The 22591-nt window shown below is 43.6% G+C and overlaps 7 protein-coding genes across 7 annotated transcripts; 4 read left to right on the top strand and 3 right to left on the bottom strand.

The window, feature by feature from the left end:
- Nucleotides 1-1517: 1517 nt before the first annotated feature.
- Nucleotides 1518-2295, top strand: LOC138069352 (histone H1.4-like). Its single transcript, XM_068960609.1, has one exon. It carries the CDS (start codon nt 1540-1542, stop codon nt 2170-2172), a length of 633 nt encoding a protein of 210 aa, XP_068816710.1. The 5' UTR covers nt 1518-1539; the 3' UTR covers nt 2173-2295.
- Nucleotides 2296-2378: 83 nt separating this feature from the next.
- Nucleotides 2379-2789, bottom strand: LOC138069418 (histone H3.1). The gene has a single exon (XM_068960713.1). It carries the CDS (start codon nt 2787-2789, stop codon nt 2379-2381), a length of 411 nt encoding a protein of 136 aa, XP_068816814.1.
- A 4604-nt stretch (nt 2790-7393) lies between these two features.
- On the bottom strand, nt 7394-7786 carry LOC138098036 (histone H2A type 1). The gene has a single exon (XM_068994250.1). The coding sequence runs from the start codon at nt 7784-7786 to the stop codon at nt 7394-7396; it is 393 nt and encodes a 130-aa protein (XP_068850351.1).
- A 319-nt stretch (nt 7787-8105) lies between these two features.
- On the top strand, nt 8106-8486 carry LOC138069271 (histone H2B type 1-C/E/F/G/I). The gene has a single exon (XM_068960513.1). The coding sequence runs from the start codon at nt 8106-8108 to the stop codon at nt 8484-8486; it is 381 nt and encodes a 126-aa protein (XP_068816614.1).
- Nucleotides 8487-14306: 5820 nt separating this feature from the next.
- Nucleotides 14307-14690, bottom strand: LOC138069250 (histone H2B type 1-C/E/F/G/I). The gene has a single exon (XM_068960472.1). The coding sequence runs from the start codon at nt 14685-14687 to the stop codon at nt 14307-14309; it is 381 nt and encodes a 126-aa protein (XP_068816573.1). The 5' UTR covers nt 14688-14690.
- A 314-nt stretch (nt 14691-15004) lies between these two features.
- On the top strand, nt 15005-15699 carry LOC138098025 (histone H2A type 1-B). Its single transcript, XM_068994236.1, has one exon. The coding sequence runs from the start codon at nt 15013-15015 to the stop codon at nt 15403-15405; it is 393 nt and encodes a 130-aa protein (XP_068850337.1). The 5' UTR covers nt 15005-15012; the 3' UTR covers nt 15406-15699.
- A 604-nt stretch (nt 15700-16303) lies between these two features.
- Nucleotides 16304-16714, top strand: LOC138069424 (histone H3.1). Its single transcript, XM_068960719.1, has one exon. The coding sequence runs from the start codon at nt 16304-16306 to the stop codon at nt 16712-16714; it is 411 nt and encodes a 136-aa protein (XP_068816820.1).
- The last annotated feature ends 5877 nt before the right edge of the window (nt 16715-22591 follow it).

Below are 22591 nucleotides of genomic sequence, written 5' to 3'. Positions count from 1 at the left end.
CTTTATTTTTATTATACTACAACCAAACCTTAGCATTTCCTCCTATTCTGAATGCAGGCAACAAACAGTGTGGGTGATAGGACCTGAGCTATATTCATATCAAGTTGAAGTTTCAGCTGTCAATCTCCATCTCTCATATTGTTTAAATATATTACACCTTCTTAACTTGGTCGTATGGGTAATCTTGTTATGTGATGAATTAATAAAGAACACATGCATACCTCACCAATTTGGGTTTTTTAATAAATTTGATAATGATATTTTATTATAACTGTTTTCCTTTGTAATCGTATATGAATTAAGCACTAAAAAGCACTATTCGGGAAAGGGGCTCATAAGCTTTATCAAAAATACAAAGAAGTCCATGGCAGCTTCAAAATAAACATAATATGTTAAAGACATAGTTTGAGAAGTGAAGAAGAAAATCAAAGCTCTTTTTACTTTTTACCATCAATCTATTTCCTATTGAACAGAAAGTATAAGCTACAATGTGTTTCCTATAAACTTATATCCTTGATTAAATAAGAAACATAGTAGTGAATATAAATGCTTTTAAATTTCCCTCTCTTAACGGAATTATGTATGTGTGTGAGTGTTGTACATGTGTATATTCTTTAATTCTGTTACTTACTTTCCCAAAGTTATCTTTCAGAAGCAGGACAGAACTCAGAACTCAAGAGCTTGTGAATATTTTAATAAGTGATCCTTCTTTGTAAAATCAATGTAAATGAAATAATTTTTAAAACCCATAAAGCAGTCTTTACATGAATCTTCTCTGCCATCAGCTAGTGCAACACAGGCACAACTATCATGACAAGACGATCATTGGTTATTGCTTTTGCCATTTTCCTAGAAAGATTTTGAATGCCTAAAGTCCCCAAATTATCTAACCCTCTAAATAGTCACAAAAAGCTATGATAAAACTTTTTCAAACTAACTAATGAGTTTTCTTATCAGATATTGCTACTATTCCAAGGAGCCTTTACTACAGCTTTTTGTAGAGAAGTGAAAGTGTCTGTGTTATTTCTCTTCATATGAAACAGATTTTCTGGGCAAATCTCACTAAGAATCAAGCCAGTGTTGAAGGCATGAAAAGCCAAGAATCTATAGAATGTTACCTGAGAGTATGTTATTGAAGACACACAGAGAAGATTTGTGTTTTAAAAGAAAATCAAAAAGTTGTCCCTCTGACCTCTGAATCTGCACGAATGTTAGGGGCTTTTGAAAAAGGCTTTAAAAGACGTGATAAAAACTGGAGGAAGTAACCACAAAAGTCTCAAACCTTGAGGTGTCCTGGTTCATTGTAGAATATACTTGGTGTGATGCCTCCACAGGAAATTTTTTATATTTTGCTTTCTTGAATTGTAACAAACACAATTCCGGGACAGAGCTGAGACTAGGTTGTTGTCAAGATGAAGACAGCTGGGAACCAATCAGCGAGCAGTGGCGCTGTGTGTATAAATACAGAGACGCTCGGAGGCCTAGCTACTCAACACTGAGACTTTACTTTTTAACTCTTAGGCAACCAAACCGACAATCATGTCTGAAACTGTACCTGCCGCGCCACCTGCTCCTTCTTCTGCGGAGAAGACACTTGTGAAGAAAAAGGCCCGCAAGTCCACCAATGCTGCGAAGCGTAAGGCGTCCGGGCCCTCGGTGTCCGAGCTCATCACCAAGGCTGTCGCCGCCTCCAAGGAGCGCAGCGGCGTGTCTCTGGCTGCGCTCAAAAAGGCACTGGCGGCCGCCGGCTACGATGTGGAAAAGAACAACAGCCGCATCAAGCTGGGTCTCAAGAGCCTGGTGAGCAAGGGCACCCTGGTGCAGACCAAGGGCACCGGGGCTTCCGGCTCTTTCAAGCTCAACAAGAAGGCAGCCACCGGGGAGACCAAGCCCAAGGCGAAGGCGGCGGTCGCGGCCAAACCCAAGAAGGCTGCTGGGGCGGCTAAGAAGCCCAAGAAAGCCACGGCTGTGGCCACCCCGAAGAAAACCGCTAAGACGACCTTGAAGAAGGCGAAACCTGCTACTGGGGCGAAGAAAGTGGCCAAAAGCCCGAAAAAGGTGAAGACAGCCAAGCCCAAGGCAGCCAAGAATCCAGTCAAAGCTAAAGTTCATAAGCCCAAGGTAGCCAAGCTTAAAGCTGTCCAGCCGAAAAAGGCGACCCCCAGAAAGTAGGAAAATGAAAGGATTAAGTTTCTTAAAGGCTCTTTTCAGAGCCACCCAACTCTTCTTATTAAAGAGCTTGTAATAATACCGCTTGAGTTAAGTTTCCTCTTCGCTCGAAATGGAGATACCAGTACACAACTCCTTACCAGAAAATGTAGTGGCTCTCAGAAGAACCTTTGGGTTGAAATTCGGTTACTTATCGGGGGAAAAAACATCTACGCCCTCTCCCCGCGGATGCGACGGGCGAGCTGGATGTCCTTGGGCATGATGGTGACGCGCTTGGCGTGGATGGCGCACAGGTTCGTGTCCTCGAAGAGCCCCACCAGGTAGGCCTCGCACGCTTCCTGCAGCGCCATCACGGCCGAGCTCTGGAAGCGCAGGTCGGTCTTGAAGTCCTGCGCGATCTCGCGCACCAGCCGCTGGAACGGCAGCTTGCGGATCAGCAGCTCCGTGGACTTCTGGTAGCGGCGGATCTCACGCAGAGCTACCGTGCCGGGCCGGTAGCGGTGCGGCTTCTTCACGCCGCCGGTGGCCGGCGCGCTCTTGCGGGCCGCCTTGGTGGCCAGCTGCTTGCGCGGCGCCTTACCGCCGGTGGACTTGCGAGCGGTCTGCTTAGTGCGAGCCATGACAGATTTCCCAAAAGCCGCTAACTGACGGGAAAACGAAGCCCTGCCCCTTTCTTCCAGTATATAGAGTCTCGTTCTGATTGGACAGGTCAATTGTTCCTTATGGCTTGTAGTGAAGGTATTGCTACACAAGTTCACTCCCCGATGACGTGAGCCTTCTTTTGAATCGCTATTTTCAACACTTTGTCGCCTCGGTCTCCTCATGCCATTTCTTTACAATGTTCTGTGGCATTTAACACAAATTACCACAATGCTTAATGTTCGTGGAATAAAATTTTTCAAATCTGGCACTTGAGACTGGCTTTCTTTTGATCACTTTCTGAAAAGGCGCATGTTGCACGTGATTGGTCAAGTTATTTTTATATCCTCATTCAAGTTTAGTAAGGCTAATTTTGTATCAATTTCTACATTTCTCTTTTTTAACTCTTTTAACAGATACCTTCCTTTTATTTTCTTTTTTATATTAGTTAAGATATGTATTGATAGATTATATTATCTATAAATTCCACTTCAGTATAAGTATAGGAAGTAGTTACAGTATTCGTTATAGGAAGAGTGTTGTATGTGATAGGATTGAGCACCATCACTTTAGGGGTTCAGAGATCATATGAAAGCAGAAGTTGGAAGTTCAGTTCAGTCGCTCAGTCGTGTCCGACTCCGCGACCCCATGAATCGCAGCACGCCAAGCCTCCCTGTCCATCACCAACTCCCGGAGTTCACTCAGACTCGCGTTCATCGAGTCAGTGATGCCATCCAGCCATCTCATCCTCGGTCGTCCCCCTCTCCTCCTGCCCCCAATCCCTCCCAGCATCAGAGTCTTTTTCCAATGAGTCAACTCTTCGCGTGAGGTGGTCAAAGTCCTGGAGTTTCAGCTTTAGCATCATTCCTTCCGAAGAAATCCCAGGGTTGACCTCCTTCAGAATGGACTGGTTGGATCTCCTTGCAGTCCAAGGGACTCTCAAGAGTCTTCTCCAACACAACAGTTCAAAAGTATCAATTCTTTGGCGCTCAGCCTTCTTTACAGTTCAACTCTCACATCCATACATGACCACAGGAAAAACCATAGCCTTGACTACTACTACTACTACTACTACTACTACTACTACTAAGTCACTTCAGTCCTGTCCGACTCTGTGCGACCCCATAAACGGCAGCCCACCAGGCTCCCCTGTCCCTGGGATTCTCAAGGCAAGAACGCTGGAGTGGGTTGCCATTTCCTAATACATGAAAGTGAAGAGTGAAAGTGAAGTCGCTCAGTCGTGTTGGCAAAGTAACGTCTCCGCTTTAGAATATGCTATCTAGGTTGGTCATAACTTTTCTTCCAAGGAGTAAGCTTCTTTTAATTTCATGGCTACAATCACCATCTGCAGTGATTTTGGAGCCCCAGTAAATAAAGTCTGACACTGTTTCCACCATTTCTCCATCGATTTCCCGTGGAGTGATGGGACTGGAGGTCATGATCTTCGTTTTCTGAATGTTGAGCTTTAAGCCAACTTTTTCATTCTCCTCTTTTACTTTCATCAAGAGGCTTTTTAGTTCCTCTTTACTTTCTGCCATAAGGTTGGTGTCATCTTCACATCTGAGGTTATTGACATTTCTCCCAGCAATCTTGATTTCAGCTTGTGTTTCTTCCAGTCCAGCGTTTCTCATGATGTACTCTGCAATGCCTGAAATTTTATTGTAACTGCCAAACCAGGGCCCCGAACCCACCCTTCTCTAACTTCCCCGTAAGACCTAAATGGCTTTCCCTTGGCAGTAACTGGATGCACTCTTGCAGTTCATTCCAAGCCATCATGTACCAGTATCAATTTTTTGCTTGGAGTGAGAGCTGTGGCCATAGGAGAAAGGAATCCCTAGAATTACAGTGCAATCTATATTAATGATATATAAAAGTTTCAGATTTTACACCCATATAGGTTGTGATCTGATAATATCTCTAAGATATTGGGAAAAGGGAGACTAAAGACACGTGGAAAGACATAACACCTTTTAGAAACTATTAAGGAGTGAACTTGGAAATGAACAGAGATCATTCTGTCGTTTTTGAGATTGCATCCAAGTACTGCATTTCGGACTCTTTTATTGACCATGATGGCTACTCCATTTTCTCTAAGGGATTCCTGCCCACAGTAGTAGATATAATGGTCACCTGTGTTAAATTCACCCATTCCAGTCCATTTTAGTTCACTGGTTCCTAGAACGTCGACATTTACTCTTGCCATCTCCTGTTGGACCACTTCCAATTTGCCTTGATTCATGGACCTAACATTCCAGGTTCCTATGCAATATTGCTCTTTACAACATTGGACCTTGTTTCTATCACCAGTCACATCCACAACTGGGTATTGTTTTTGCTTTGGCTCCATCCTTCATTCTTTCTGGAGTTATTTCTCCACTGATCTCCAGTAGCATATTGGGCACCTACCGACCTGGGGAGTTCCTCCTTCAGTACACCAACATCCACTGGATCTTGGAAAAATAAAGAGAGTTCCAGAGAAATATTTATTTCTGCTTTATTGACTATGCCAAAGTCTTTGACTGTGTGGATCACAATAAACTGTGGACAATTCTGAAAGAGATGGGAATACCAGACCACCTGACCTGCCTCTTGAGAAACCTGTATGCAGGTCAGGAAGCAACAGTTAGGACTGGACATGGAAAAACAGACTGGTTCCAAATAGGACAAGGAGTACGTCAAGGCTGTATATTGTCACCCTGCTTATTTAACTTCTATGCAGAGTACATCATGAGAAACGCTGGGCTGGAAGAAGCACAAGGTGAAATCAAGATTGCCGGGAGAAATATCAATAACCTCAGATATGCAGATGACACCACCTTTATGGCAGAAAGTGAAGAGGAACAAAAAAGCCTCTTGATGAAAGTTAAAGAGGAGAGTGAAAAAGCTGGCTTAAAACTCAACATTCAAAAACTAAGATCATGGCATCTGGTCCCATCACTTCATGGCAAATAGATGGGGAAACAGTGGAAACAGTGTCAGACTTTTGGGGGTGGGGGGGTGGGGGCTTCAAAATCACTGCAGATGGTGACTGAGGCCATGAAATAAAAAGAAGCTTACTCCTTGGAAGAAAAGTTATGACCAACCTAGGTAGCATATTCAAAAGCAGAGACATTACTTTGCCGACTAAGGTTCGTCTAGTTAAGGCTATGGTTTTTCCTGTGGTCATGTATGGATGTGAGAGTTGGCCTGTGAAGAAGGCTGAGCGCCGAAGAATTGATGCTTTTGAACTGCGGTGTTCGAGAAGACTTGAGAGTCCCTTGGACTGCAAGGAAATCCAATCAGTCCATTCTAAAGGAAATCAGTCCTGGGTGTTCATTGGAAGGCCTGATGCTAAATCTGAAACTCCAGTACTTTGTCCACCTCATGTGAAAAGCTGACTCATTGGAAAAGACTCTGATGCTGGGAGGGATTGGGGGCAGGACAGGTAGGGGACGACAGAACATGAGATGGCTGGATGGCAGCACTGACTCGATGGACATGAGTTCGAGTGAACTCTGGGAGTTGGTGATGGAAAGGGAGGCCTGGCGTGCTGCTATTCATTGGGTCGCAAAGAGTCGGCCACGACTGAGCGACTGAACCAAACTGAACTGAAGGCGTTAACTACTATAACTGCCGTGAATCCAGACTGGGTTAACAGTGAAACGTTCTGTGGGTAACTACATCCCAGTCTGGATGGTCTGGTTACCTCTATCTCAAATGAAACCCCAGCTCTCGATCTCTGGACTCCTCTACCTAGAAGATGCGAAACCCAACTATATTAGTTAGATATTCTATCAGAGAAGAGGACTTTGTCTTCACGGGAGACAAGCGGCTTTATGAAATAGATAGCAACCCCAAATCACAGATTGGGGCCTGTTCAGGGTTCAATTCTTATTAGAGATTCTTAATATTTCTTCGTACAGAATTATCGAGAATGCACAAAAAAACATTAAACATGGAATAATTTCACACTTTCTATTGTATTAACCCAAGTGTAACTGTTTGCTCCTTGAACTCAAGGTGACCGGGTATTAAGCCCTACCTAAATGAATTTTAAATCCAGGCAATGCAATACTGTATGCTTACTCACAATTAACTAGGGCCCAGCTTAGTAGAGACTGGCTATTAAAAGCGAAAGTGTAAATTGCAGAAAAATTTATCCCGTTATAATGCAAAACAATTTCTTTCAACAGGGGATAAGTACTAAAGCAGTGGCTTTAACAACCTGTAGGTCACTAACTGTACCTCCATGTCAACTTTCAGTATCTACTCTTCATTATCTTATTGCAACACTTTTCTCAAGACTTACAACCCTGAGGACCTGTTGAATTAATCAAGTTATTTGTTATACAAGGCTTCTGTAGATCACATACTTAGAAGAGGAATTTTTTTTCTAACTTTAAACTGGGTGATTAGTTTGGCGTTTCAAAGTGTAAATACTGATATCAATATTTCAGCACTTCCAAGATGGACAAATTGTCCTGAAAGGCATTCGGCTTAAAAAAAAAAAAAATGTAAGCCCTTTTAATGAATACGTGGGTGGCTCTGAAAAGAGCCTTTGGCTAAGACTGAATGTTCAAGGAACAAGAACTTGGAATATTCCAGTTTACTTGCCCTTGGCCTTATGGTGACTCTCGGTCTTTTTAGGGAGCAGCACGGCCTGGATGTTGGGCAGGACGCCGCCCTGAGCGATGGTGACTTTGCCCAGCAGCTTGTTGAGCTCCTCGTCGTTGCGGATGGCCAGCTGCAGGTGACGTGGGATGATGCGAGTCTTCTTGTTGTCCCGGGCCGCGTTACCCGCCAACTCCAGGATCTCGGCCGTCAGGTACTCCAGCACCGCCGCCAGATACACCGGTGCTCCCGCACCGACCCGCTCGGCATAATTACCTTTGCGAAGCAGACGGTGCACTCGGCCCACGGGAAACTGAAGTCCAGCCCGCGAAGAGCGGGTTTTGGCCTTGGCTCGAGCCTTGCCACCCTGTTTTCCGCGTCCAGACATTTTAAGTCTAACCAACACAACGAGCAAAAGAAAAGAAAATGAAACACGAGTTACCTTAACAAATCAGAGGCAATTATACTTGTAAGCCGAATTGTCACTTACGCCGTTTGATTGGCTGAAGTGTCTTCAAGGTAGCAACCAATTAAAAACGAAACCTGACAGCACGTAATTTGCATACCCCATATTAATGAGCAAAACGTATCCAATCAGATTGCAGGATTTTACATTCCATATTTGCATACAACTTCTACAAATATCAGGACCAATGTGACAGCAGCACCGTTTTTACTTTGATTGGACTTTAAGCCGTTTGTTTGCTATGCCTGAACCAGCCAAATCCGCTCCTGCCCCTAAAAAGGGCTCTAAAAAGGCTGTGACTAAGGCCCAGAAGAAGGACGGCAAGAAGCGCAAGCGCAGCCGCAAGGAGAGCTACTCCGTGTACGTGTACAAGGTGCTGAAGCAAGTCCATCCGGATACCGGTATCTCGTCCAAGGCCATGGGCATCATGAACTCCTTTGTCAACGACATCTTTGAGCGCATCGCGGGCGAGGCGTCTCGCCTGGCACATTACAACAAGCGCTCGACCATCACATCCAGGGAGATCCAGACCGCCGTGCGCCTGCTGCTGCCCGGGGAGCTGGCCAAGCATGCGGTGTCTGAGGGCACCAAGGCTGTCACTAAGTACACCAGCTCCAAGTGATCCCGAAAAAGGGGTGTTTTTCATATTTGATTCCAAAGGCTCTTATAAGAGCCACCCAGTTTTTCAGTAGAAGCGTTGTAACAACTACCGGTTGCCAAAATTGGTTTTTCTTGGCTTTTTTTTTTTTTTCCTTGACTGCTCACTAGCTCAAGTCTAGCCAAATGTGGACATGCAAGTATCATCTGAACATCTGAACTGGTGTGATAGTGGGACTTACAAACTGAATTCATGAAAAGAGCAGCTTTGGTTTTACAATGCTGCTTTTTTATCAGTGTAAGGTGGGCTTGTCAGGTCCGTAGTGGACGAGGTGATCGGAGCGTACTGGACGCAGGGCCGAACTGTTCCAAACACCAGACCAACCAAGGTGCATGCAGTGGGGGAGACATCCCCGCTGTGGGCAGAGCCTGTGACAGGCTGACCAGGGTAAGCGGAGAGGCACCGCTGTCTGCTGCAGTCTCCCAGGAGCTAGTGTATGCATCCATATTACAGGTGAGGAAATGCGATTTGGTGGGGAGCAGCACCTGCTCACAGCCCAAGAACCGGCAGGCTTCCCACTCCCAGAGTGTCCAGGCGCTGAAAGGTCTTGCTGAGTAGTAGAGAGCTAAAGCTCCCACCCTCACCTCACCCAGCAGTCCCACCTCAAACCCAAAATTTCCAGCCAGTACAGCACCTGGGAGGCAGTTCTGGGCCCTTTCCAGTCAAGGAAGCAGAGCATGGCAGGGGAAGGCCAGGCCTGCCCAGGATCTGAAGGCTTGGATGCAGAACCCACCCACCAGCTGCTTCTGCCGGAGGTACCCTGTGTTCAGGGTGTGGTCCTGGCTGTGACACCAGGAGCAGGCTGACCTCATGTGGCCTGTGCTATATAGGAGATGTAATGCAATGCTTCTTGTATTAGTGTTGTGGTAAGAAAATGTACATGTATTCAATTTATTTGCTTAAAGCAATATAACTTTTCAAAATATTAATGGCACCAAGGCAATTAATGAACATACTGGTTGAAAAGTGAGTATCACGGTTTCTAGAATTTAGTTGTAAAGACAATTTGTCCAAGGTTTCTCTAATGAAAAGTTAGACCATTGCCAAACTACCATATTGGGTTTCATAACACTGGCAGTTCAGGAAAGAAATGCCCAGAAGGTATTTTGGTGCATCCTCTCCCTTAAACTATGTTACTTTCTCCCAAGGTGGATTTCATATGATTTTTTTCATCTCAGTCAGCAAAAAAATTAATGGAAACACAATTCATACGTCATTCCAGTTACCAACACTCTCCTGTCATGTGAACACACATATAACAGTCGTTATAACTTACCCTTTTTTATAATTACAAACCTGGGAGTGTGTGTGCTTAGTCAGCAGTCATGTCTAATTCTTTGCGACTTCTGGACTTTAGCCCACCAGGCTCTTCTGTGCATGGGATTCTCCAGCCAAGACTACTGGAGTGGGTTACCATGCTCTCCCTCAGGGGTTCTTCCAAGACCAGAGACCCAGCCCTTCTGTCCCAAGTCTCCTGCCTTGCAGGCAGATTTTTTACTGCTGAGCCACCAGAGAAGCCCCATTTACAAAGATGCTTAAGGTTATAAACCGCTATAAATGACATCCCATATTGAACAAATGCTAGGAGTGTATTTTAAAATACTTTAGGATTTCCACCCTGGTAGGAAAAAAGCCATAAAAGCCTAATAACATTGTGTAAATTACTTTCTCATGAATCGCAGGCTTCCCACCCAAAGCACAACACTTACGTTTACAACACAACATACACAAAAATGTATGCAAATATTCAAATAACACAATATACATAAAGAAGAAAAGCAACTATATATATATTACATAATATATATTTAAATAATAAATATATAATATATAATATATACTGAAAGAATGAAAACTAAACGATATAGCTGTGCTTAAGAATTCATATTATTGTAAATAGCCAATTTTTGCTTTCTGTAGTCCCAGCGGTAAATACCTAAAGCAGGCCTACTCCATGAGCTTTAGTGGAGTATACAAACTCCCAGAAATTACATACAATAGTGTGTCCATATGTTCCTCCTCCCACCAAAAGCAAAATATATAGCATTCTGTCAAATTTTTAAAATACTCTCATTTACTGTGCTAGATACAATGATACCTCTGCAATTTTGTCTAATTTTTAATCTCTGTAGTGTATGAATATGTTGGGACACATAACAAATGGGAATTAAGGTTGCAGATGCCATGCAGGTTACTAATCATTTGACTTTAAATAGGGCTATCCTAGGGAGTACCCTGGCGGTCCAGTGGTTAGGGCTCCATGCTTCCACTGCAGGGGGCAGGGGTTTGATTCCTAGTTGGTTGGTAAACTAAGATCCCACATGCTGGGTGGTGAGGCCAAATAAATAAATAGAAGGTTATCCTAGAGAACCCAAGTGAACCTAATATAATACAAGGGCCTTAATCAATGGAAGAGGGAATCAGAGTGCACATCCAGAGAGAAGGCATCATGAAAATGATTTGGCCAGATATTGCTTACTTTGAAATCTAGGAAAGGTGTCATGAGCAAAGGAACAAATAACACTCCAGGTGTTGCAAAAGGCATGGAAACAGATTCACTCTTAAAGGCCACAGCCCTCTGACAGCTTGATTTTACCTCAATGAGATTCATTTCTCAATGTTGATCTAAAGAACCATAAAATTATAAATGTATTGTTTTAAGCCACTATAATTGTGATAATTTGTCAGACCACCAACCAAAAATTAATGCACCTACACATGTTTAAGAATTATTGATTAATTATTTATTCAATGATGTTCTATAAGGTTATAACTACATAACCAAAATTTAGAAGGGTAAATATGAAAATGACTATAGATACTAGTAAATGCTTCCTAAATGCTGCAGACTCACATAATTTTGATATTGCTTTAACAGAAACAATTTACGTTTCCTTTTGTAGATAGGGTGTCTAGGTTTTAACAGCAGAAATGTTAATTCAGTCTCCTGTGCCCAACACACAGTGAGGCCAAACTGAAACGTTGGCATTGGGAATAGAGAAAGGCTTATTCTAAAGCCTTGCAATGAAAGGTGGTTCAGGCCCTAAAAAGCCTAAAGCTTCTGGGTTTTTCAAAGGTGGCTGAGGGAAGTTGTTTCCCAGGGTACTTGATTAGATTATACAAAATTCTCGCACTGACTTATTCAGAGTAACAGGGTGGTGTTACAAGTGTTACATTGATCAGATCTTCAGTTCCAGGCTTCTCTGGTGGCTCAGAGGGTAAAGGGTCTGCCTACAATGCAGGAGACCCAGGTTTGATCCCTGGTTCAGGAAGATCCCCTAGAGTAGGAAATGGCAACCCACTCCAGTATTCTTGCCTGAAGAATCCCATGGATGGAGGAGCCTATTAGGCTACAGTCCACGGGGTTGCAAAGACTCAGACGTGACTGAGCCTCTTCACTTCACTTTAGGCTCCAGGAGGCATATAGCTAGGTGGTCATGGTCATGAAGTAGTTAACATCTTCCATTCAGTGGAAGGGTTTTCACTTCTGCAAAAGAAGTCAGAAAGCTTGCATCAAATGTTGCTACCTCAGTGAAAGTCGCTCAGTCGTATCCAAGTCTTTGTGACCCTATGGAATACACATGTCCATGGAACTCTCCAGGCCAGAATACTGGAGTGAGTAGCCTATCCCACTCCAGCAGATCTTGCTGACCCAGGAATCAAACTAGGGTCTCCTGCATTCCAGGCAGATTCTTTACCAACTGAGCTATCAGGGAAGATACCTCAGAGAGGATCTAAAACAAAGGTTATGGGGGAAGGCCCCATCAGTTCAGCTCAGTTGCTCAGTTGTGTTCGACTATTTGTGACACCATGGACTGCAGCACACCAGGCTTCCTGTCCATCACCAAATCCCTGGGTTTGCTTAAATTCATGTCCATAGAGTCTGTGATGTCAGCAAACCATCTCATTCTCTGTCGTCCCCTTATACTCCTCCCTTTAATCTTATCCAGCATTAGGGTCTTTTCCAATGAGTCAGCTTTTCACATCAGGTGGCCAAAGTATTGGACCTTCAGCTTCAGCATCAATCCTTCTAATCAATGAATATCCAGGACTGATTTTCCTTAGGATTGACTGGTTTGATCTTGCAGTCCAAGGGAATCCCAAGGGTATCCTCCAACACCACAGTTCAAAAGCATCAATTCTTCAGCACTCAGCTTGCTTTATACTCCAACTCTCACATCCATATATGACTACTGGAAAAACCATAGCTTTGACTAGACGGACTTTTGTTGGCCAAGTAACGTCTCTGCTTTTTAATATGCTGTCTAGGTTGGTCACAGCTTTTCCTACAAGGAGCAAGCGTCTTTTAATTTCATGGCTGCAGTCATCATCTGCAGTGATTTTGGAGCCCAAGAAAAGAAAAGAAAGCCTGTCGCTCTTTCCATTGTTTCGCCATCTATTTGCCATGATGTGATGGGACCAGATGCCTTGTACTCCTTTTCCAATTTGGAATCAGTCTGTTGTTCCATGTCCAAACTAACTGTTAATTCTTCACCTGCATAAGATTTCTCAGGAGGCAGGTAAGGTGGTCTGGTATTCCCATCTCTTGAAGAATTTTCCACAGAAGGCCCCATAGGGTCCTACTGAACAAAACAATGTCTAATTTCATGGAGCAGAACTTTCCTCACTCATTATAGTATTATTACTTCTGAGTATAATACTACTTCAAAAACTTGTCTTTTTTATATGTAAAGTGTAGGAATGATGGAAAAAATTGACTTCATAATGTCCATAAATAACTTCATGAGTTGTGTATCTATCTAATGTTTGTGTTTATTATAATTATTGCATTTTTTTCACACACAAGTGTTGTCAATGGAGTTGGCTACAATAAATTTTGGGGGGGGTGGTGTTGCGGGGGTGCTGCTCCACAGGGCTGGCAGGATCTTAGTTTCCCTCCCAGGGATTGAACAGGCCAAGGCAGTGAAAAGGCCAAGTCCTAACCTTTGGACAACCCAGGGAACTCCCATAATATTCTCATTTTTACAGTAAGAAACTGAGGCTGTGAGAACCAAAGATTATTTACCTCACAAAATTCAAAATCCAATGTTCTTCTGAGGCAATGTTCTTTCAAAGATGTCCAGATAGAATTGAAAAACATTTCACATCTACAGATCTCTTAACACATCAAGAAGTCTTTTTACAAGAATAACCTCCTCTCCCAGCATTAGGCTACATCTCTAAGTCAATTTGTTCATTTTTTATGAAATCTCCCGACACCTAGATTAAGGAAAATGTAATTATTATCAAAGTGCCTAATACTTTTAAATTAAGTGAAATAAGGAAAATCAAGGGAAGACTGGCACCACTTCAGTGTCCCGTCAGGAAACTAGAAAACTATTGGTAGTTTTAACAAAGGTAATCAAGGGGTCCTGCCATACGTAGGCGCGGGGCGGGGGGGATGTCGGGGGAGAGCATCTTTAACTCTGGAGCAGAAGCCTGTCTTAACTCCGTGGGTCAGGCTGATGTGGGAACATAGAATCTGGCCTGAAAAAAGAGGTTGGGGGTAGCTGGGAACTACAATTAGCCAGCCGCCCTTGGTTTCCGTATGAAAATGAGACCAAAAAAAAAAAAAAAAAAAGACCTGGACGTTTTAATACAGAGAAGTTTGGGGAAATGTTAGGTTCTTCTTCTCAAAATAAAAGCTTCTCACTTTATCTCAGGCAGCAAATAGAACTGCACTTTAATGCCCAGCCATATAGAAAGAGCACACAACTCCTTAAATGAAAATGTAAGTGGCTCTGAAAAGAGCCTTTGGTTTAACAGCGGCTAGGCATATTATATTTACTTGGAGCTGGTATACTTGGTGACAGCCTTGGTGCCCTCGGACACAGCGTGCTTGGCCAGCTCCCCGGGAAGCAGCAGGCGCACGGCGGTCTGGATCTCTCTGGATGTAATGGTCGAGCGCTTGTTGTAATGAGCCAGGCGCGATGCCTCACCAGCGATGCGCTCGAAAATGTCGTTGACAAAGGAGTTCATGATGCCCATAGCCTTGGATGAGATGCCGGTGTCCGGATGGACTTGCTTCAGCACCTTGTACACGTACACGGAATAACTTTCTTTGCGGCTGCGCTTGCGCTTCTTGCCGTCCTTCTTCTGAGCCTTAGTCACAGCCTTTTTAGAGCCCTTTTTAGGAGCAGGAGCGGACTTAGCCGGTTCAGGCATGCCTATAGTCACAACACCCTACAACACAGAAAGATCTTGAAATGCCTGCTGGCAACTAGAATCTCGTCTTTTATAGGCGGTCTATGCAAATAAGGTGCTTACGAATATTCATATCTGATTTGACAATGCATTCGTGACGAGATTATGTAAATTTACCTCCACCAGATCTCTTTTCTTATTGGTTACGCAAAAAACAGAAGATTTTAACCAATCCTATCTCTCATGCGGCAATTCCACCCAGCACTATAACTGCCATCTTGTTGCTGCTTATAGAGCATTTTTTTTCTGCTTTTTCTGTTGCTGTTCCTGTTGCTCAACGTTTACCATGTCTGGGCGCGGAAAGCAAGGAGGGAAAGCCCGTGCCAAGGCGAAGACTCGCTCTTCGCGGGCCGGACTTCAGTTTCCCGTGGGCCGAGTTCACCGGCTGCTTCGCAAGGGTAACTATTCCGAGCGGGTCGGTGCCGGGGCCCCGGTGTACCTGGCGGCGGTGCTGGAGTACCTGACCGCCGAGATTCTGGAGCTGGCGGGCAACGCGGCCCGGGACAACAAGAAAACCCGTATTATCCCGCGTCACCTACAGCTAGCCATCCGCAACGACGAGGAGCTCAACAAGCTGCTGGGTCGTGTAACCATCGCTCAGGGGGGTGTCCTGCCAAACATCCAGGCGGTGCTGCTGCCCAAGAAGACTGAGAGCCATCACAAGGCCAAGGGCAAGTGAAACGTTTAGCAGTATTACATTCCCAGTTCTGAAAATCAAAGGCTCTTTTCAGAGCCACTCACTTTCTCTAGAAAGTGCTGGAATACTTTAACTAGCAAGCGTGTTCAATGAAAGCGAATGGATTATCTTAGCTAAGTTTTATTGATTAATGTTACACTGTTAACTGTTGTCTTTAAAAAGGGAAGACCATTTCCCATATTTGCTAAAAAGGTGCTAAATTGTTACTCATTGGTCACTTAATGCGCCATAGTCTTAGAAAAACTTGTTAGTAGGTTTCTACCCTTGCCTATAAAAAGGTATATAATTTGTAAATGCAAAAGAATCCATGTTGAGAAAATTCCGTATCAGAACATAAATTTGCGCTTGTAGGCTATGAATGACGTATATGTAGGTAGATAACAAGACCGTAATGCCTCATTGAGAGGTTTTGCATGTATTGCACACGATATATATGTCTTTACATACATATGTATGGTCAAGTGAATTTTCTGTCAAAAAGTATAATATAAATAAAAGAACAAAGGAGGAGTAGCTGGCCAATGACATGTCAGGGCGGGATTTTAAAATTTTCCGGATGACGAGATTAGAATTGTTTAGTCCATTGGTTATTTCTCTGTTCATAAAATGCAATCAATGAACTACATTAAAATCAGTACTGAATGAAACTTCACATATTACTGTTATGGACTCATTATACTGGACTATATAGACTCAGGATAAAAGTTCGATTATACTTTTAATTTTTAAAGGAAATCCCATCATATTTCTCCGAAAGGCAAAGTGAGAACCAATTAGATCACAGCGCGGGACCTAGGAATCAAACTGATCTGCTTCTATAAATAATGTCAGAAGCAGCACCAGCAGCATAACACTCTCCTGCCAGTTTTCTGTTAGCCTCATGGCTCGCACTAAGCAGACCGCTCGCAAGTCCACCGGCGGTAAGGCGCCGCGCAAGCAGCTGGCCACCAAGGCGGCCCGCAAGAGCGCGCCGGCCACCGGCGGCGTGAAGAAGCCGCACCGCTACCGGCCCGGCACGGTAGCTCTGCGCGAGATCCGCCGCTACCAGAAGTCCACGGAGCTGCTGATCCGCAAGCTGCCGTTCCAGCGGCTGGTGCGCGAGATCGCGCAGGACTTCAAGACCGACCTGCGCTTCCAGAGCTCGGCGGTGATGGCGCTGCAGGAGGCGTGCGAGGCCTACCTGGTGGGGCTCTTCGAGGACACGAACCTGTGCGCCATCCACGCCAAGCGCGTCACCATCATGCCCAAGGACATCCAGCTTGCACGCCGCATCCGCGGGGAGAGGGCATAATCCAAAGCTGCTGCTTTCTCTGTACTGAAAAAGGCTCTTTTCAGAGCCACCTACTATGTCGATAAGAACTGTTGTAATGCTTTCCCTTATTTTACCTCCCTAGGCAGTTAACCGGAGAAGGCGATGGCACCCAACTCCAGTACTCTTGCCTGGAAAATCCCATGAATGGAGGAGCCTGGGGGGCTGCAGTCCATGGGGTCGCTAAGTGTCGGACAGGACTGAGCAACTTCACTTTCACTTTTCACTTTCATGCATTGAAGAAGGAAATGGCAACCCACTCTAGTGTTCTTGTCTAGAGAATCTCAGAGAGTGAGGAGCCTGATGGGCTGTCGTCTATGGGATCGCACAAGAGTCGGACACGACTGAAGCGACTTAGCAGCAGCAGCAGCAGGCAGTTAATAAGCAATAATGGCAAGAAAAAGCCATCTCTACTCCTCTTTTTCTGCCTTGCTGCTGCTAAGTCGCTTCAGTAGTGTCCGACTCTGCAATCCCATAGACGGCAGTCCACCAGGCTCCGCCCTCCCCCCCCCCCCCCCGCCCCCCGCCGTCGCTGGGATTCTCCAGGCAAGAACACTGGAGTGGGTTGCCATTTCCTTCTCCAATGCATGAAACTGAAGAGTGAAAGTGAAGTCTCTCAGCCGTGTCCAACTGTTAGCGACCCCATGGACTGCAGCCTACCAGGCTCCTCTGTCCAAGTGATTTTCCAGCCAAGAGTACTGGAGTGGGCTTCCACTGTCTTCTCCTTTTTCTGCCTTAAAGCAAGATATAAATTCTATTCTGAAGACGTCTGTAGACATGTCGGAGTAGAGAGGCTTCACAGAAATTTGCTAGCAAACCTGGGTTAGTTTGCTCCCATATATTTACCTTCTCACAGTTTGCTGCCCTTAGAAGCCTGAAACTGCTTTTCTTTGCACTGTCATTTCTCTACAAATCAATTCTTTGATGAAGACAATATGTAATCCGAAGTTCTAACCCACCTCTTTAAGTTAGTTTTTCCTGGGTCTCTTCTCCAAGGAAAAGAAGTGTAGAAAGGCAAAATGATTGTCTGAGGAGGCCTTACAAATAGCTGTGAATAGAAGAGAAGCAAAAGGCAAAGGAGCAAAGGAAAGATATACCCATTTGAATGCAGAGTTCCAAAGAATAGCAAGAAGAGATAAGAAAGCCTTCCTTAGCAATCAATGAAAAGAAATAGAGGAAAACAGAATGTGAAAGACTAGAGATCTCTTCAAGAAAATTAGACATACCAAGGGAACATTTCATGCAAAGATGGGCACAGAAATGGTATGGACATAACAATAGCAGAAGATATTGAGAAGAGGTGGCAAGAATACACAGAACTATTCAAAAAAAGATCTTCATGACCCAGATAAACACGATGGAGTGATCACTCACCTACAGCCAGACATCCTGGAATGCAAAGTCAAGTGGGCCTTAGGAAGCATCACTGTGAACAAAACTACTGGAGGTGATAGAATTCCAGTTGAGTTATTTCAAATCGGAAAAGAGGATTCTGTGAAAGTGCTGCACTCAATATTCCAGCAAATTTGGAAAACTCAGCAGTGGCCACAGGACTGGAAAAGGTCAGTTTTCATTCCAATTTCAAAGAAAAGCAATGCCAAAGAATGTTCAATTGCATTCATCTCACACACTACCAAAGGAAATGTCAAAATTCTCCAAGCCAGGCTTCAACAGTACAGGAACTGTGAATTTCCAGATGTTGAAGCTGGATTTAGAAAAGGCAGAGGAACCAGAGATCAAATTGCCAACATCCAAAAGAGTTCCAGAAAAACATCTACTGCTGCTTTATTGACTATGCCAAAGCCATTGACTGTATGGACCACAATGAACTGAGGAAAATTCTGAGAGTTGGGAATACCAGACCATCTGACCTGCCTTTTGAGAAATCTGAATACATTTCAGGAAGCAACAGTTAGAACTGGACATGGAACAATGGACTGGTTCCAGATAGGGAAAAGAGTATGTCAAGACTGTATATTATCATGCTGCTTATTTAACTTATATGCAGAGTACATCATAAGAAATGCTGGACTGCATGAAGCACAAACTGGAATCAAGATTGCCCGGAGAAATATCAATAACCTCAGACAGGCAGATGACTCCAACCTAACGGCAGAAAGTGAAGAACTAAAGAGACTCTTTATGAAAGTGAAAGAGAAGCATGAAAAAGTTGGCTTAGAAGTCAACATTCAGAAAACCAAGATCATGGCATCTGGTCCCATCACTTAATGGCAAATAGATTGGGAAACAATGGAGACAGTGACAGACTTTATTTTCAGGGGCTCCAAAATCACTGTACGTGGTGACTGCAGCCATGAAATTAAAAGACACTTGCTCCTTGGAAGAAAAATGATGACCAACCTTGACAGCATATTAAAGAGTAGAGACATTACTTTGTCAATAAAGGTCAATCTGGTCAAGGCTATGGTTTTTCCAGTAGTCATGTAAGGATGTAGGAGTTGGAGTATAAAGAAAGCTGAGTTCTGAAGAACTGATGCTTTTAAACCGTGGTGTTGGAGAAGACTCTCGAGAGTCCCTTGGACTGCAACGAGATCTAACAAGTCCATCCTAAAGGAAATCAGACCTGAATATTCACTGGAAGGAATGATGCTAAAGCTGAAACTCCAATATTTGGCCACCTAATGCATATAACTGACTCATTTGAAAAGACCTTGATGCTGGGAATAATTGAAGGTGGGAGGAGAAGGGTACGACAGAGGAGGAGATGGTTGGATGGCATCACCGACTCAATGGACATGAGTCTTGGTAAACTCCAGGCGTTGTTGATTGCCAGGGAGGACTGCCATGCTACAGTCCATGGGGTTGCAAAGAGTTGGACATGACTGAACGACTGAACTCAAGTGAACTGCATCTCTTCCTCTGTATGTATGAAATATACATTTAATAGTCCTATTTATTTTTCCTTTGCTAATCCGAAATCAAGATGTATAGAGGAAATATTTACAACCTCCATTACCACCACCACCACCATCACAATCAGGGAAGAAGGGAAGAAGGTTGAATTAAAGTGAAAAAATCAATTTACATCAAAAAGGTTTATTGAATTATATTATAACCTTTATCTCTTCTACTAGATAGAGATAATCTTTCTAATGGACAAAAATCTCCCACCTCCTTTTCCTTTTGCCTTCAGACTTTCCCAGCATCAGCGATTTTTCCAATGATTCACCACTTCTCATCAAGTGGCCATTGTATTGTAGGTTCAGTGTAATACATAGTTAAATAGAAATAGCTTCCTTTAGAAAAAGTAAACAACACATCTGCAGACTTTTTAGACTATATTTTCATATGACAACGAAAGGAAATTCAGTCCATTCTTTTACCTTAATTTGACATTTAGATATATCTTAACAGATTTCAGAGGTTTTTCTGTAGTAACCAGAGCATTTCCTTGGTCCACAATGAACCCATGCTTGATGCAGAATCTACTTTCCTGTCTGCAATTTCCAACTTACTGTGTGCTACTTATCAATGATGATTTGCCACGGCATTGAGAGACCAGTGTGCAATATCCCAGGCCTAAAGATGAAGGTGACTTTATTTCTAATCTCACAGTCTCCAGTCACAAGCATATAATGCTCATTTCATTTTTTAAAAACAAAAAAAAATCATGATCAACAAATAAAAATGAATTTGTGTCAAAGAGATTCACATTTCAATAAATGAACCAACAGGCAAAATGCTGTATTAAGTTCAAAGAACATTTAAGAAATTAGAATATTTATAGACAATGTAAGAAATGTTAGGATAAGATTACTAAAATTATTTTATTAATCCAAGAGGTTAGAAATCTTTGGAGTTATATCTGTTTCACCTGACCAAAGTGATTTGCCTTTCTACCAAATAAGGGCTTTGCAAGGTAAGTAAATTCACTTAATTTGGTACTTACAATCAATAGTAAATAGATGATCAAAGTACATTTTCACAGAATCCTTCAGTGGCCTTGTATATTGGACATCATGGACTCCTTTTTTCCTTGCTTCCAGTTCAGTCCAGTTCAGTCGCTAAGTTGTGTCTGACTCTTTGCAACCCCATGAACCACAGCATGCCAAGCCTCTCTGTCCATCACCAACTCCCAGAGTCTACCCAAACCCATGTCAATCGAGTTGGTGATGCCATCCAACCATCTCATCCTCTGTTGTCCCTTTCTCCTCCTGCCGTCAATCTTTTCCAGCATCAGGGTCTTTCCAAATGAGTTAGCTCTTCACATCAGGGGGCCAAAGAATTGGAGTTTCAGCTTCAACGTCAGTCCTTCCAGTGAACACCCAGTACCGATCCCCTTTAGGATGGACTGGTTGGATCTGTTTGCTGTCCATGGGACTCTCAAGAGTCTTCTCCAACACCACAGTTCAAAAGCATCAATTCTTCGGCACTCAGCTTGCTTTTACAGTTCAACTCTCACATCCATACATGACTACTGGAAGAACCATAGCCTTGACTAGACAGACCTTTGTTGGCAAAGTACTGTCTCTGCTTTTTAATATGCTGTCTAGGTTGGTCATAACTTTCCTTCCAAGGAGTTCAGTTCAGTTCAGTTCAGTCACTCAGTCGTGTCCGACTCTTTGCGACCCCATGAATCACAGCATGCCAGGCCTCCCTGTTCATCACCAACTACCGGAGTTCACTCAGACTCACATCCATCGAGTCCGTGATGCCATCCAGCCATCTCATCCTCTGTCGTCCCCTTCTCCTCCTGCCCCCAATCCCTCCCAGCATCAAAGTCTTCTCCAATGAGTCAACTCTTCACATGAGGTGGCAAAAGTACTGGAGTTTCAGCTTTAGCATCATTCCTTCCAAAGAAATCCCAGAGTTGATCTCCTTCAGAATGGACTGGTTGGATCTCCTTGCAGTACAAGGGACTCTCAAGAGTCTTCTCCAACACCACAGTTCAAAAGCATCAATTCTTCAGCACTCAGCCTTCTTCACAGTCCAACTCTCACATCCATACATGACCACTGGAAAAACCATAGCCTTAGACGGACCTTAGTCGGCAAAGTAATGTCTCTGCTTTTGAATATACTATCTAGATTGGTCATAACTTTTCTTCCAAGGAGTAAGCGTGTTTTAATTTCATGGCAGCAGTCACCATCTGCAGTGATTATGGAGTCCAAAAAAATAAGTCTGACACTGTTTCTACTGTTTCCCCATCTATTTCCCATGAAGTGACGGGACCAGATGCCATGATCTTAGTTTTCTGAATGTTGAGCTTTAAGCCAACTTCTTCACACTCCTTTTTCACTTTCATCAAGAGGCTCTTTAGTTTTTCTTCACTTTCTGCCATAAGGGTGGTGTCATCTGCATATCTGAGGTTATTGATATTTCTCCTGGCAATCTTGATTCCACCTTGTGTTTCCTCCAGCCCTGTGTTGCTCATGATCTACTCTGCATATAAGTTAAATAAGCAGGGTGACAATATACAGCCTTGATGTACTCCATTTCCTAACTGGAACCAGTCCATTGTTCCATGTCCAGTTCTAACTGTTGCTTCCTGACCTGCATACAGATTTCTCAAGAGGCAGGTCAAGTGGTCTGGTTTTCCCATCTCTTTCAGAATTGTCCCCAGTTTATTGTGATCCACACAGTCAAAGGCTTTGGCATAGTCAATAAAGCAGAAATAGATGTTTTTCTGGAACTCGCTTGCTTTTTCCATGATCCAGCAGATGTTGGCAATTTGATCTCTGGTTCCTCTGCCTTTTCTAAAACCAGCTTCAACATCTGGAAGTTCACAGTTCACGTATTGCTGAAGCCAGGCTTGGGGAATTTTAAGCATTACTTTACTAGTGTGTGAGATAAGTGCAATTGTGCGGTAGTTTGAGCATTCTTTGGCATTGCCTTTCT

The sequence above is a fragment of the Capricornis sumatraensis genome, chromosome 22 (genome assembly GCF_032405125.1).
Source record: "Capricornis sumatraensis isolate serow.1 chromosome 22, serow.2, whole genome shotgun sequence".
Classification (NCBI taxonomy): Eukaryota; Metazoa; Chordata; class Mammalia; order Artiodactyla; family Bovidae; genus Capricornis; species Capricornis sumatraensis.
Note: the sequence above shows the minus strand (reverse complement) of the source record. Positions and strands in the feature narration are given on the sequence as shown.